At 42.1% G+C, this 15,249-nt stretch overlaps 1 protein-coding gene across 6 annotated transcripts in view; it reads left to right on the top strand.

The window, feature by feature from the left end:
• Positions 1-15,249, top strand: part of LOC126210369 (zinc finger protein 583-like) — a 230,306-nt gene that overhangs the window by 190,184 nt on the left and 24,873 nt on the right. The window contains exon 7 of one of the 6 annotated variants that reach the window (XM_049939598.1): positions 4,063-5,356. The exons of the other annotated variants lie outside the window; for them this stretch is intronic. Coding sequence (XP_049795555.1) covers positions 4,063-4,684 — 622 coding nt within the window. The 3' untranslated portion in view covers positions 4,685-5,356. Of the gene's footprint in view, positions 1-4,062; positions 5,357-15,249 lie in introns of those variants that run through there. 6 annotated transcript variants of the gene reach the window in all.

Here is a 15,249-nt window from a genome sequence, read left to right as displayed (position 1 = left end):
AGGAAGTTACTGGACCATTACCAGCACAGATGAAAAATTCAAACACCCTATCCTGTACACATGAATCTGACATATTGGTTGCACAGATTAGGTCATGTGAATTGCAAAATAGTGTTTGACTCAAAACGTTAAGATTGTGTGAGATCATTCTTACATTATAAATTGTATAGTACTAATTGTATATATGGTTCTCGGGCGAGACGTCGGATGTCATAGTGAAAACTCTACAATATTTCATCAGCGCAACTGGCCGACATCTTCAGGTGCGACGAACACACTGCTAAGGCAAGACTAGGGCCCCCTATTTAAGCCAGTCTTAGGCAGGAAGTGCGCATGCGTGGAGGCACCAAAATTCGATGGCCAATAGCGCCGATATCAACCTATAGCTGGAAGGACAGCAACGCCACCTGCAAGATGAAGAACAAAAAAAATGAGCGTCCGCATAGGCGCGTGACTATCCTCCCGTTGTCAACAAAATATTTATGTTGCTGGCGAATCGTCATCCGTCGTATGACCAAAAGTACTCCTCTCTGCTCGATGCGACTTCAATATGGTCACTGCTGGATCCCAAACTGTACTGAGCTGAAAGCCCGTGTCTCTGTTTACAAGATTCGACGAGCTACGTATTTCCACTGCTTCCTTAATAAAACTGTCCCAGTACGAACTCGTCGACGCGAGAATTTTGGTGTGTTGATAATTCATAGAATGGCCTGTACTGAGACAATGCTCGGCCACTGCAGACTTCTCTGGTTGCTCCAGACGAGTGTAGCGTCGGTGTTCAGTACATCTCTCTTCTACAGTGCGACAAGTTTGTCCGATGTACGACATGCCGCAGCTACAAGGAATCTCGTAAACACCGGGTCTTCTTAGGCCAAGGCTGTACTTAGATGAGCCCAAGAGAGCTCTGAGTTTTGCCGGCGGACGAAAGACACATTTAACTTTATGCCTCTTCAATAATCTTCCTATTTTTGAAGAGACACCGCCGATGTATGGCAAGATGACCATTCCCCTTTGTTCTTCGCCTTCTTCCAGTTCCTCACGTTGGGTAACCCGCTTCGGGTGTAAGGCATGGCGAATCTCCCGTTCGGAATATCCATTTTGTTGGAAAGTGGTACGCAGATGGAGTAGCTCATTGGATAAGCTCTTAAAGCAAAATGGCCCAACAATTACATAGGCACACCTGACAACCTCTTGCCTACATCGGGCCTTTTCATAAATCAGCTTCGGGTTTGTATCCTAGTAATATCAGAAATATTGGTTATTGATAAACCCACTGAGATAAAAATTTGCCTTGTCAGACATTACAAGATTTGTCAGAAATCCGTCATTCTGGTCCTTTCTCTCCATTAATGTAATTGTACTTACTCCGTTTACCTCCTGATTGTAACTGATGAGCCACTTCCAGTGCATATTATTGTAATGAAGCTTTGGTCAGTATACAGATTCAAACCACGTGTCCAGACACTCGATGACCTTAATGTATTGAAAGACAGCACGACCCAGAAAAGGCCGAAGTAAAGGGTGGCGCACATAAAACCAGCCCGAACTGGAATGCGAACGTGCGTGAGTAGCGTTACTAGCGTGTCAGTTTCTTTGCCACCTTCCACCAGCAGTAGCGTGTGAGTAGTTCATACGGATATGGTCTGATGGGGCTCGTGCTCTGTGAACCAGCGTCCTAAGTATGCCACTTCGTTGCGAAGGATGGTGACAGCTGGTGGCCTGTAAGTATAAGTCCGTGTGTGTTGGTTTACGGTGCATTGCGTGACCTAGTGTACCATCTTCTTTTCTCCGTACCAACACGTCCAAGAATGGAAGTTCGCAGTTTTTCTCCATCTCCATAGTGAACTTGATGTTGGGATGAAGCGAGTTAAGATGCTCAACAAATACATTCAGCGATGCAGTGCCGTGAGACCAGATAACAAAGGTGTCGTCCACATATCGCCAAAAACACGTAGGTTTCAAATCCGACGACTGGAGTGCACTCTCTTCGAAGTCTTCCATAGAAAGATTAGCCACAATAGGTGACAATGGACTACCCATTGCGACGCCGTCAGTCTGTTCAGAATATTGTCCAGTGAATAACAAGTACAGAATATTGTCCAGTGAATAAGAAGTACGTCGAGTTGAGCACATGTTGGAATAAGTCTAAAAGTTCCCCATCCAGCTTCTCGCTAATGAGCAACAACGGTTCCTGCAGTGGTACTCGAGTAAAAAGTGACACTACGTCAAAACTTACGAGTATATCTGATGGTGCGAGTCGTAAGTTCTTGAGCCGACGAATAAAGTCTTGTGTTACGGATATGATGCTCACACTTTCCTACTAAAGGGCTCAGTTGCGCTGCCAGATGTTCCACGAGATTATACGTTGGTGCCCCAATATTACTCACAATAGGCCGCAGTGACACATTATCCTTGTGAATTTTGGGCAATCCATATAGCCTGGGAGGTACGGGCGCCTGTGTACGTAGTTTCTTAGCAACCACATCGGAGATCGTGCTGTTCTTGAGGAGCTCCAAAGTTTTACGCTGAATTTTGGCTGTGGGGCCCTTTTTTAGTATGCGATATGCAGAGTCGTCCAAAAGCTGGTGCATCTTGCTCAGATACATTGACGTGGAGAGGATAACAGTCGCATTTCCCTTATCCATCGGTAAAATCACAATATCAGGATCTTCTCGTAGGGATCGAACCACTGACCTCTCTGCAGCTGTTACATTGTTCTTAGGCACTTGAGCCCGTGTCAGAGCACGGCAAGTCTCCCGCCGGATCTTCTCGGCAGATTCCCTGGGAAGCCTTGTTCGACGGAGCTAATGATGTCCACAACAAGTGGTGTCCTCGGAGTGGGTGCGAAGTTCAGTCCCTTCTCCAAGATCGATACCGCCGCATCAGGCAAAGGTTTGTCCGCTAGATTGTATACAGATCGTCTACGAACTTCGTTGTTCTCTTCTTCTGGTAAACGGTCTCTGAATTGATGAAACTTATCAATTTGACGTGCTGCGTCTTGTCGTTTCCAGTCTGAGAACGCCCAAGTAGCGCTGTGAACCCACGTCCAAGAATCTGCGGACAGTCTTGACGATATCTTCAAATGAAGTGCCAAGAGCTCTCTGGATACGAAGTCCAGTTCCCTCCGAGTATAGTACTAATTATTTGGTGGTGATTAGTTTATGAGATTTGTTCAATTAGTGAACGATAATGAATATATAAGTATATTAACACCTTAATATTTTGAATGTAGTACTTAGGGAGTATGTTACTCACAAAGGCTAGATTCTTCTTTAAACTACGTTTGTTGATTTGAACGCTAATTTAGCTTTCCATTCTTATCAAGACGAATAATTGTGCAAACTTTTTACCAAAGCCTACTTTTGAAAGTTTTCCGACCTCCCACTTTCATTTAAATAGCTTCCTTCCAAAGATCTGCAAGTTTTACATAGGATTCTCTTCGGTGCAATATCTCTTCCGTGGCCCATCACTCTGTGAACATTTTTATTCACCAGTGTTCCACGAGGAAATTCGCTCATTCGTTGTGGTGACCAATGACTCCTGGGTGGTAAGATAGCTATGAAAATATTTTAAAACTATCACATCGTATCACTGATGTGAGACAAAAGGAATATCTGAATTTCCGTCACCCATCATCGGTGGCTTGCAGAGTGTATGTAATGATGTAGAAGTTACTGCAGTATGGATTAGAGTTCTATAGTCCCTCTCAGTCAATTTCTTACATCTGCTGAAGGAATTATTGTTGTTCATGTTATCGTGATGTCTCACTTTGCAACAATCTGCTGTCATCGAATTTGTCTACATTTAACTGTTATGGAAGACTCTCTGACAAGTTTTTGGGTTCTAAACAAATATCTCAAATTAACTCAACTCTCTTTGCTACTAATTGAAGACAAGCAAAAAATTATGTTAATTCAAAGCAGTGTGCTCTTACTTTATAATCTAGTTTGCTGGAACTTTAGAGACATTTGTCAACCTAGCTTTTGTTAATATAATTTTTCATTCTCATACTTGCACTGTTACGAAAATAGTTTCTGACACAGTTTTCTCCACTTTCTGCAGTACTATTGCTGTTGGTGTGGAAGACGACAAGACTAACGGTGATTTCAGAGGTTTGTTTAACTGCGTTCCAATGGCTTCAGAGACATGCAACATGATACAGTGTACCACCAGGCAGGAAGCATTCTATGGGAATAAAATTGATACAAGACATTTGGGGCACAGATGTGGCATCTGCAAAACAACGTTTGCACAGTTGCAGGAACTGAAGGAGCATACACACTTGAACCAATGTGAGCTTCAGCATTCATGCAGCGTGTGTCACAAGATGTTCACAAAGAGTAGCGATTTGAAGAGGCACTTCCGAGTGCACAGTGGTGAACGCCCTTACAGCTGTGGCGTTTGCAACAATACATTCACACAAAGTTGTCACTTGAAGCAGCATTCACGACTTCACACTGGCGAGCGCCCGTACATCTGTGGATTTTGCAAAAAGACATTCATTGCCCAAACCAATCTGAATAAGCATTTGTTGGTGCACTCTGGGGAACGCCGGTACAGCTGTGGCCTTTGCAACAAGAGATTCGTGCAAAGTTCTCACCTGAAACAACATTGGCACACACACACTGGCGAACGCCCACACAGCTGTGAGGTTTTGCAGCAAGACATTCATACACAAAGCTAATATAAAGGAGTATTTGCAGTTGCACACTGGCAAATCCACCTACAGCTGTGGCGTTTGCAACAAGACATTGGGTCAAAGTTAGGCACTGAAGCAGGACTCGCAAATGCACACTGGAATCGCCCATGAGACTGTCAAGTGCGTAATAAGTGGTTTGGAAGCATAAAAAAGTTGAAGAAACAGTCATGACTGCACACTTGTGAAAAGGCATACATTTGCAACATTTATCAACAGAAATTCTTCTACTACAGCAACCTGAGACTACACCTAATTCTTCATGCAAGGGAACATTAATGTACTTGTGTTGTTTTTCTACAGAGATTCGCAAGCCACATATTGGAGAAACATTCACATTTGGTAACAGTACACGTAAAAATATCTGAAAATACACCTATAAATGCACAGTGTTGAATAGTGGTATTGATCCGATTGTGCCATAAGTAGCTGAAGAGCAGATACAGCTTGAAAAGTGCTAGTGAAATCTCACATCTAGTGTAATTCAGATTTCTCTTGCTCCAGTAGGATTGGTCTCTTTAACATAGTCATCAGTTACTGTTTAGTATTACTCATGGTTAGTGCTGATTCAAGTTTGAAATACGTTATCAGCAGCCAAAATATGTAATGCAGCTTAATTTCTTGTGCACTAATTGTTACTTGTCTTGCACCCATAATCCAATAAACAAGGAATCTCAAATAATGTCAGAAATTCCATTAAAAATCATCACAGAATCCATGCCTTCAGTAAGGTGTTACCAAGTGTCGTTTTAGGTTTTCAGCTTGATCTAAACATCTGTACAAATGATACTGCGCTCATGCTGTGACCAAAATTATGTGTCTAAAATATATGGTAGCATGTGAAAGCAGTATATTTTCATTTGGTTATTCTGAGGTCTAACGGATATTCACTCCCCTGTAAGATATAGATAACTGCTCTACACACATTGCCCCTACTGAAAAGTGAAACTGCCGGCCCGTGTGGCCGAACGGTTCTAGGCGCTTCAGTCTGGAACCGCGCGACCGCTACGGTCGCAGGTTCGAATCCTGCCTCGGGCATGGATGTGTGTGATGTCTTTAGGTTAGTTAGGTTTAGGTAGCTCTGAGTTCTAGGGGACTGATGACCTCAGATGTTAAGTTCCATAGTGCTCAGAGCCATTTGAACCATTTGGAAAGTGAAACTGAGGGTTATTTCTTAAATAGCAGTTCACACAAATGGCTTCCATCACTGAGGTTGCGCTGCTGGAAGATGTCTGGGGGAAGCTCATCACTACGTTTTCAGTCATTTCTTGAGGGAAAACCTCTCTGTCTTCCCATATAACAGCTTTAAGCTCATCAGTGTTGTGGAGCTGCCATGAGAAAACATGTACTGGAGATGACTTTACAGAAAGAAATTAACGGATGGAGGATCAGATCACTTATCTTGATCATAACTGATTTGGAAAGTGGTGCCGCAGTGTACTCATTGAATTCAGGGCACTTGGACTGTAGCCCCTTCTTGGTGAAACCATATCGTGTTTAGATGCTATGTTCCCACAGGTGTGGAACGAAGAAATTGTTAATTATGGTCGCATACTGCTCTGATTTGACAACCACTTGCTGGCCACTCTTAAAGTAAAATGGCCCAACAATTACATAGTTACACCAGACAACCTCTTGGCTACATCGGGCCTTTTCATAAATGAGCTTCGGGTTTGTATCCTTGTAATATCAGAAATATTGGTTATTGATAAACCCACTGAGATAAAAATTTGCCTCGTCAGACATTACAAGATTTGTCAGAAATCCGTCATTCTGGTATTTTCTGTCCATTAATGTAATTGTACTTACTCCGTTTACTCTTGATTGTAACTGATGAACCACTTCCAGTATATGAGGTTGAAATATCAAATCCGGTTTTACAATTCTTTGCAAGGGATTTGTAATGTAATGGAATGGGGAGAGGAGGATCGCTGTGTGCTTTGTTGCTCAGCTGTTGAATCTTTTCGCCCCACCAAATTTTTGTAGTAATTCCTCTCGTTTTTGTGGCCTGTCGCTGTGTAGCAGTGTGACTGGGTTTACTGGGTACACATCCAGCACCAGCCATACATTGCCGTCAGTCTTCTCAAGAAGAAATTGCAGATTATTGTACTGAAGCTTTGGTCAGTATGCAGATTCAAACCACGTGTCCAGACACTCGATGGCCTTAATGTATTGAAAGACAGCACGACCCAGAAAAGGCCGAAGTAAAGGGTGGCGCACATAAAACCAGCCCGAATTGGAATGCGAACGTGCGTGAGTAGCGTTACTAGCGTGTCGGTTTCTTTGCCACCTTCCACCAGCAGTAGCGTGTGAGTAGTTCATACGGAAAGTAGTCGTTATAAACCATGTACTTCATTGTCATGCCTTACTCTATTGAATAACATGTGTTCATTGTTGAAGAATATGTGCGGCCTGAATCCATTCAAGTTGTTCGTAACACTTTTCATGAAAGGTTTCCTGAAAGTAATATTCCTGCAAAATCAACGATTCAGGATCTAGTGAGAAAGTGGCGTTCAACAGGCAGTGTTGTTAATTCAAGGAGAAATAAGGCACCGACTGTGTTCACCTGAAGTTGTGGCAAACGTGAAAGCACACATTGAAAGAAGTCCCTACAAGTCAACACGACGATTATGACAGCAATGTGGAATATCACGCAGGTCATGTAAACGCATCTTTTATGACTTAAAAATGAAACCTTACCGTGTGAGTGTTGTTCAGCAAATAAAAGAAGTGGGCAAGGGTAAGAGTACACATTACTGTAACTGGTTGCTGGAAAATGTCGCTGGGGGATATCTTGATCCGTTCCTCCTTTTTTCAGCTGAAGCTTCGTTTCATCCGTCGGGTTTCGTTAATTCACAAAACACAAGACACTGGGCTAGAGAGAATCCCCATGGCATACTGCAAAAGCCGTTACACGATTTAAAAATTGGTGTATGACGTGCTGTATCTGGTAACAGAATTATCGGGCAATTGTTCTTCAACAAAACTGTCAACACACATTTTTGCTTGCAACTCTACAATGAATTTTCGGCTCTGTTAACACCAAATGAAAAATGTTGTGCACATTTCCAGCAAGATGGGGCAACTTCTCATACGTCGGATTTGTCCTTAGCTCGCTCTCCCGACTTGTCACCGTATCACTTTTACCTCTGGGGATTTCTAAAAGCTAGAGTCTACCGCAACAATCCCAGAACACTTGACATATTAAAAAACAACATATGTGAAGAAACGTGGAACATTCCTCAAAGAGTACTGAAAAGTGTTTTCCTTAACATGCTTCGACGTGCACAACTTTGCTTGGATGTTGGCGGAGAACATTTTGAACACAGACTTTCAATTCCTTTCTAAAATATGCTTATTAAACTAATAAAAGTAAAACTTTTACTTAAACTGTTAATTACATAGATAATAATGAAACCATACAGTAGAAATGTAAGAAAGTGATGACGTACGTTTATTTTCTTCATTCACATTCCTTTCAGCGCAGGGGCCAGTTTTATGTATGCCACTCTGTACAAAGCGTCTTTTTTCCAAAACTGTTTCGTAGAGGAAGATTGCATTGTAGTTCTTCCTTTAACTTGTCTCACGAATGAGAAAATCATAGATGTCGGAATAAGTGACCATACTGTAGAAGAGCAACTAAAATCGCTCAAATGGACCTGAAGGAAACCCATTCTATTCTAGAATATGCGACAGACCTTCCGTATCTCCTAGCGGCATTGTACAGTAGCCTCTAGAGGAACGAAGTGTTCTAGAGACTGCAAAAAAAAATTCAGGTCATATCCGTTTGCCGGAAGTGTCGTCGAACCGATGGACAAAGCTGCAGACATGTATCTTTGATGTCGGGCGACTGTATAGTCTTGAAACATGTTTTATACTCGCGTATTATGACATTTGTAGAGAGAGAAAATCTCCTATGTAGAATTCGATATGGGTTCCGGAAACGTAGATCGTGTGAAACTCGGCTCACTCTGTTTATCCACGAATGATACATGTGGCAATGTAGTTGCTGTGTTTCTTGACTTCCGGAAGGCATTCCATACAGTTGCGCACTGTAGCTTAACGAGCAAACTATTTAAGGAATGGAAGGAATATCAGTCCAGCTGTGTGAGTGGACTGATCAGTTCCTAGTGAACGCTACACAGCATGTCATTCTCGTTGGAAAGAAATCTTCAGACGTGAAAGTAACTTCGTGCATTCCCGAAGGGAGAGTTACATGACTATCGTTTTTCCCAACTAGGAATGAACTAGTAGACAAGATCGGGATTCCTGTGAGACTTTTCGCAGGTGATGCTGCTGCACAAAGAAAATTCGCAGTGCTAGAATATTGTAGCAACTTCTTTCAGGCAATGCTTCATTACAAATAATTGCGTCACTTGCGATACACTCGAAGGGCACTATTAATATTGTCCGCAAGATCATTAATGCCCAGCATGAACACCGAGGGTCCCTACAGACTTGCCTTGGGTAGGCCCGAATTCACTCCAACATATGTTGACTGTCCATCCAAGATAACTTGCTGCGATCTCTCTACCAAATAATCCTCAATCTAGTCACAAATTTCGCTTGGTACTGATTGCGATTGTGCTTTGAATAATAAGCGTAGGTGTGGCACTGAATCAAATGCTTTTCGGAAATGGGAAAATACTGCAACTACCTGACTGTCTCGATTCAAAGCTTTGAGTATGTTATGTTTGAAGAGTGGGAGTTGGGTACCACATGTTCAATGTTTTCTGGATCCATGCTGGTTGACACAGAGGAGGCTATTCTGTTCGGGATACCTCATTCTACCCTGCTTGTGGGCAGGTCTGATCCGTGCTTTCTTCCAGCTACTTTTTGTTGGACGGATCTACGACAGATTACAGTTAACAGAGGAGCTGACTCAGCTGCTAATTCACTATAGCAACTTATAGGGATTCCATCGAGTCCTCGAGCTTTGTTCGGTTTTAACTATTTCAGATGTTTCATAAAGCCACTGAAATTAATACTAATTTCCAGTGATGTGACGAAATTGGGGTGATTCTTCAAATTTAAAAATACTTTTGCAAACTAAATTAACCGTTTCCCCTTTTCCTTTGCTATCCTCAGTTTTACTTCGTATGTCATTCGCAAGTGACTGAACAGTTACTTTGGTGGCACTCATAGCCTTTGCATATTTCCAGATTTTTTATTTTTTTTGCATTTGTTGAATATCATTTGACAATATTGTGGTGTGTTAATCATTGAAGGCTTCACACATTGATCTCTTGACAGCCAAGTTGGTTCCATTCAGTATATTTCTATCTCCAGCCCTATGATTTATTTGACACATATTACCCATAAGTCTGTGTGTCATTAGAAGCTTATTTGCAATGGCTGTATACCATTTAGGTCCCCTCCAATCATGAATTGTTCTACTGGTTTCTTATCTATGGAGTGCCTATTTAGCTATTGTTTTAAACTTGAGCCATAGTTGATCTGAATGCTCCTGTCCTGTGCTAAGAGTTTCAAATTTGCCTGTTCACTTGTGTTTGCTGTTTGCTCCAGTTTAAACCACACTTTATTTTACCGCCCATAAACCTACCCCACTTCCGATTTGTCACTATGTGCAGTATGTTCACACTATGTGCAGTAATTAGCGTGACCACATGGAGATTTCCTCTCAAATCTAACATAGTGATTTTTTGAGCCTCATTGCAGGTCATCGTAACTGCCCATATGCAGACTCTGTCTGTTAAACGTCTACCTCCATACCCTGAAAACCACTGTGAAATGTATGGCGAATGGTACATCCCATTCTACCATTTACTAGGGCTTCTTCCCAATCCATTCGTCTATGGAGTGCAGCTAGAATGATTGCATAAACCTCTCTGTGTGTGTTGTGATTAATCTTATACTCGCAATAGTCATGGGAGCACTATGTAGGAGCTATGGTACATGTAGCTTCCGCAGGATTGATTATGTCTATTTTCAGCAGTCTACAAGTTCCGTTTTTTCATCATTTCTGCTACTCTCCTATGTGTCACGATCCTCTTCAATGGGTTTATTTACCTGTGATCATTTGTGCTGTCCTTTTTGTATGTTCAATATCTCCCGTTAGTTTCATTTCCTATGAGCGCTACATATTTGAGCAATATTATTAATGATTGAATTTATTGGCCTTTATGTTACGCTATACAGCTAGGTCATGGTTATATAAAATATACAAGTACCGATAAAACATACAAGAGCTGAATAAAAATGTGGAAACAGCACGACAGATGCATGGTTGAACATCAAAGCAGATGCTGGCCAAGGCTTCAGGTTGCGCTGCTGTATTTGACCAGGAAAGGTAACTGTTCAATGGCCTCAATACGTTGCACGTGTCGATCGTGATCAGAACACAGTGTTCTGCTAAGTTATTAGAGCAATTCGTCAGAACAAAGTGAATGCGAACGTGTGCAAATTGTTAGTCCTTCTATTGTGGGTTATTCCTTAAGGTAGACGAAGTGTTTGGTGTTTCAAGGGACACCATGTTGAAGGTTTTCCTGCCTGAGGGACTGGGGGATAACATCACCTGCTAAGTCACAACGCAGACGAAATAATTGAGTGATGATGACAGAGTTCGTTGAAGAGGATTACCATGAAAAATAAGGCGACGACAGATGCAAAATTATAGAACTGAATTCCACACTCGCGAAACCTGTCAGCATCAAAACAACATAAAGGGAGCTTCGTAAGCAGGGAATTGTAAGGCGAGCTGGCATTCGAAAACCACCCATCAGTGATGCAAATGGCTATTACAGCAAAAATTGCTTCTGAAGGCATAAGACCTAAACTGTGCAGATATGAAAGATTGTCATTTGCTCAGATGAGTCTGGCTTCTCACTGTTTTCAAATTGTCGCCGAGTTTACGAAAGAGTGAAGAACGCCGGATTATGTTGATTATTTGGGCAGCTATGTCACTCTATTCCAATGGTTACTCTGCAAGATGGTATTAGTGCCAAGGGTTATGTACCATTTTGGCTAATCAGGTCCTTCCCATGGTGCAGTGTTTGTTCCCCAATCGTGATGCTGTGTTACGAGACGACAGAGCCATGTACACACATCTCATATTGTCCAGTACTACTCTTGTGAGCGTGGGGATGAATTGTCGCATCTCCCATTGGCCACAACAATCAACATATCTCAGTATTATTGGGCCTTTATTGTGTACTTTTCAGGGGAGTGTGCGTGATCGCTCTGTCCACCTCATCGTTAATTTGTCCGCCTCCGTAGCTGAGTGGTCAGTGCGACAGGCCCTGGCTTCGATTCCCATTTGCGTCGAAGATTTTCTTCGATTGGGGACTGGATGTGCATGTTTTCCTCATCATCACTTCAGCGTCATCGACATGCAGGTTGTCGAAGTGGCGTCAAATCAAAATACTTGCACCAGGTAGCCGAACGTATCGAAAGGAGACACCTGGCCACATATGTCATTTGGACATCGTTAAGAGATCTTGCCACAATCTTTGTGGAAGGAAGATATAAGATTCCTCTGAAAACCATACAGGATCTGCATTAATCCACTGATAGACAACTGGAAGCTGTTCTGTATGTCAATTGTTTTCCTACAATGTGTTAGACATGGTAATGTTTTGTGTTTTTAGTATTCCCATATTATTGTCCAGCCCCTGAATATAGTTACAGATAGACCAATGCCATATAACAGATGTAAACTCATATATTACAGAAACAGAAATGAGGATACAGATACCTGCAGTAACAGTGAATCTGTAGATAGCCTGATCTTCTGTTGCTAACGAAGTCGTGACACCAGTTGGCAACTGATGGCAAAGTTTCACACGATCTTGTAAAAGGACTCTAGGACCTCCATGTAGCCTGTATCTGCGTCCTCTCCTTCTCCTGAAGAAAAGTGTCCCAGCAATGTGCAGTCTGTGAAGATGTATGAGGAAACATTTGTGGTTAAATCTATGTCTGGCTGTTAGACAACCGAGGTGTCAATGCACTAAATTTGAATATGATTTTGTAAAATGGGTTATCTAGATGAATTATTAGGTACTTCCTGCCTTTGTGTCTCGTTGTTTCCTCCTGATTCCATTCCCAGTCTTCTGCCATGCATCTGTCTAGAACATATTATAAAACCTTACCTGGGACTGCAGTTCTAGTAGTTGACCTCTCACAGCAGCTTCTTTGGCTAAGCGGTCGACAATCTCGTTGCCAGTGATCCCACCGTGTGATTTGACTCAAGCAAAATCAACGGAATGACTTTCTTCATGCATCGATGTCAGCACTTCAGTAATCGAGCATACAATGGGGTTTTCAGTCAAACAGTTGTCAAAATTTTTAAGTACTATTAGAGAAGGAAAAGAGTAACTGAATAGGAAATATAGAGAAGCTGTCATCTGCGCGCAAAATTTAGTGCCTTAGTATTCCAACGAGTTTTGTCGTCATGATACTTGTTTCTGCTGGTAATTCCAGCAGCCCAGACTTATGCAGGCATTGTATGCAGTACATGCTTCTGATACAGTCACCAAATTTGGAACCATCAGTATGGATATGTATTGCTTTCGTATACTGTCTTAAAATTGCACCAAAGTTTTGTTGTCAAATGGAGGCCTCAGGATGAAAGATGATGCCAGTCATTACGTTTATCTTCGACATTTTCGACTGGACTGGGTCGCTAAAACTATTTAGTCCATGTGCTCTTATGGTCCTGTGTATCTGCAGTGTTTCAAAAGCGTCCATCTAGGCACTGTATGGTTACGTTTGAGGCGATCCATTTCAGATTGGTGGATGTGTATTAATGTCTCTTAATGAGAAATTTGGTGCAGAGATACATTCAATGTGATGGGTTGGAATAGATATGCTCAACCAATGGTACATTGCTAGGGATAGAACACAACGCTCCCAAACAAGTTCTTGTGGCTCTTAATGTTATCGTTTTTCTAATTTTCCGCTTTTTGTCAGCATATTGTGCAAATTTATGTCTGGGATTAGGTCTCTATCATGAAGTGATTCGTATGATCTGCATGATACAGCATACACTATTGCCCATCCTCATTCTACTGACTCATAGAAAGTACATGTGCAAAGTTGTTCATCACGGCAGCAGATTGAGCAATTCTTCAGTTTCAAAACGTGTTTCAGAATTTCGAGAGAATGGTTCAGTGCTTTATACGCTGTTTTAAAGAAAACTGCCTCTTTGGCAGTCAAAAAATGAGTAACTGAGGTTGGAAAGCCACTGCTCTACCCGTGTGTATGCCATGTTGAAATACCGCAGACCACACACACACACACACACACACACACACCACCACCACCACCACCACAGTTTGCCATGGTTTACTGTCAGTGTGCCATCGGTCTGCCACAGTCTACCATCTTGTCTGCCACAGTCCATCACCTTGGCTACCGTCTTGCGTGCCATCATCTTGTGTTACATCATAGTCAGCCATTGTGTGACCTTCAGCTCGAGGAGGGAGGGGGTGCCTTCACCTTGACAACCCATTTGCATCAAGCTCATTTGCCTAAAAGTGGCACAGGATGCCCACAGCTATACTACTCTGCAATTCCTCTGAATTTTGGGATAGCGATTTTTTAGTGTGGAGCTGGGATGTGATAGTGTTCCAGATATGTTGCATGGTTCAGATCAGATACATTTGGTGGCCAAGACATAGCGCCATTCACTATCATGACTTCATACCAGTGTAACACAGTTCTGGCCTTATGATACAGAGTGTTATCCTACTGGCTCATGTATGGACAAGTGTTTTATTAATGCATGTACAATGACAGTTGTGGTAAGGCCACTGAAAAACTAGCTCTAATTATCTGAATATGTAAATTACTGCTAGCTGCAGGCAAAAGTGCTAGGAGAGCTTCTCTGATACGTAGAGGAGATAAGCAGTTACTAGCATCTCTCTTAGACAGTGATTGGCATCACTTAGTTCCAGTAAGATCGATGTAAAGGAATTATGGACAAAGTTTGAGTTTATGGAAAAGAGCCACAATAGTTTAATAACGAAATTTGGAGGATACTGAGGAAGCACAGGCTGTTGCACTCTTGATTCAAAAGTGAACGTACAAATGACAACAAGCGAAGGTTTGTATAGATTCGTACATCTGTGAAAAGACCTATGCGCGAAGCATATAACAACTACCACCATCACATTAGCAAAAGATCTGTCAGAGAACCCGAGAAAATTCTGGTCGTATATAAAATCGCTATGCGTGCCTAATGCTTCCATTCAGTCCCTTGTTGACCAGTCTGGTGCTGTAGTTGAAGATAGAAAAATGAAAGCTGAGGTTTTAAATTTCTCTTTCAAGAAATCGTTCACACAGGAGAACTGTACAAAAATACCGTCATTTGACCATCGGACTGACTCCCATATGGACGACATAATAATAAACATACCTGGCGTAGAGAAACAACAGGAATATTTTACAGCAAAAAAGTCACCAGATCCGAATGGAATCTCGGTTCGATTTTATTAATGGCCCCTTACCTAGTTTGCATTTATCACGAATCTCTTCGCCCAGCACAGAGCCCCAAGCGAATGGAACAAGCGCAGGTGTCTCCAATATAAGAAGAT

This window comes from Schistocerca nitens, chromosome 10 (genome assembly GCF_023898315.1).
Source record: "Schistocerca nitens isolate TAMUIC-IGC-003100 chromosome 10, iqSchNite1.1, whole genome shotgun sequence".
In the NCBI taxonomy this organism is placed as follows: Eukaryota; Metazoa; Arthropoda; class Insecta; order Orthoptera; family Acrididae; genus Schistocerca; species Schistocerca nitens.
The sequence above is the reverse complement of the archived record's forward strand: the minus strand, read 5'-3'. Positions and strand labels throughout refer to the sequence as shown.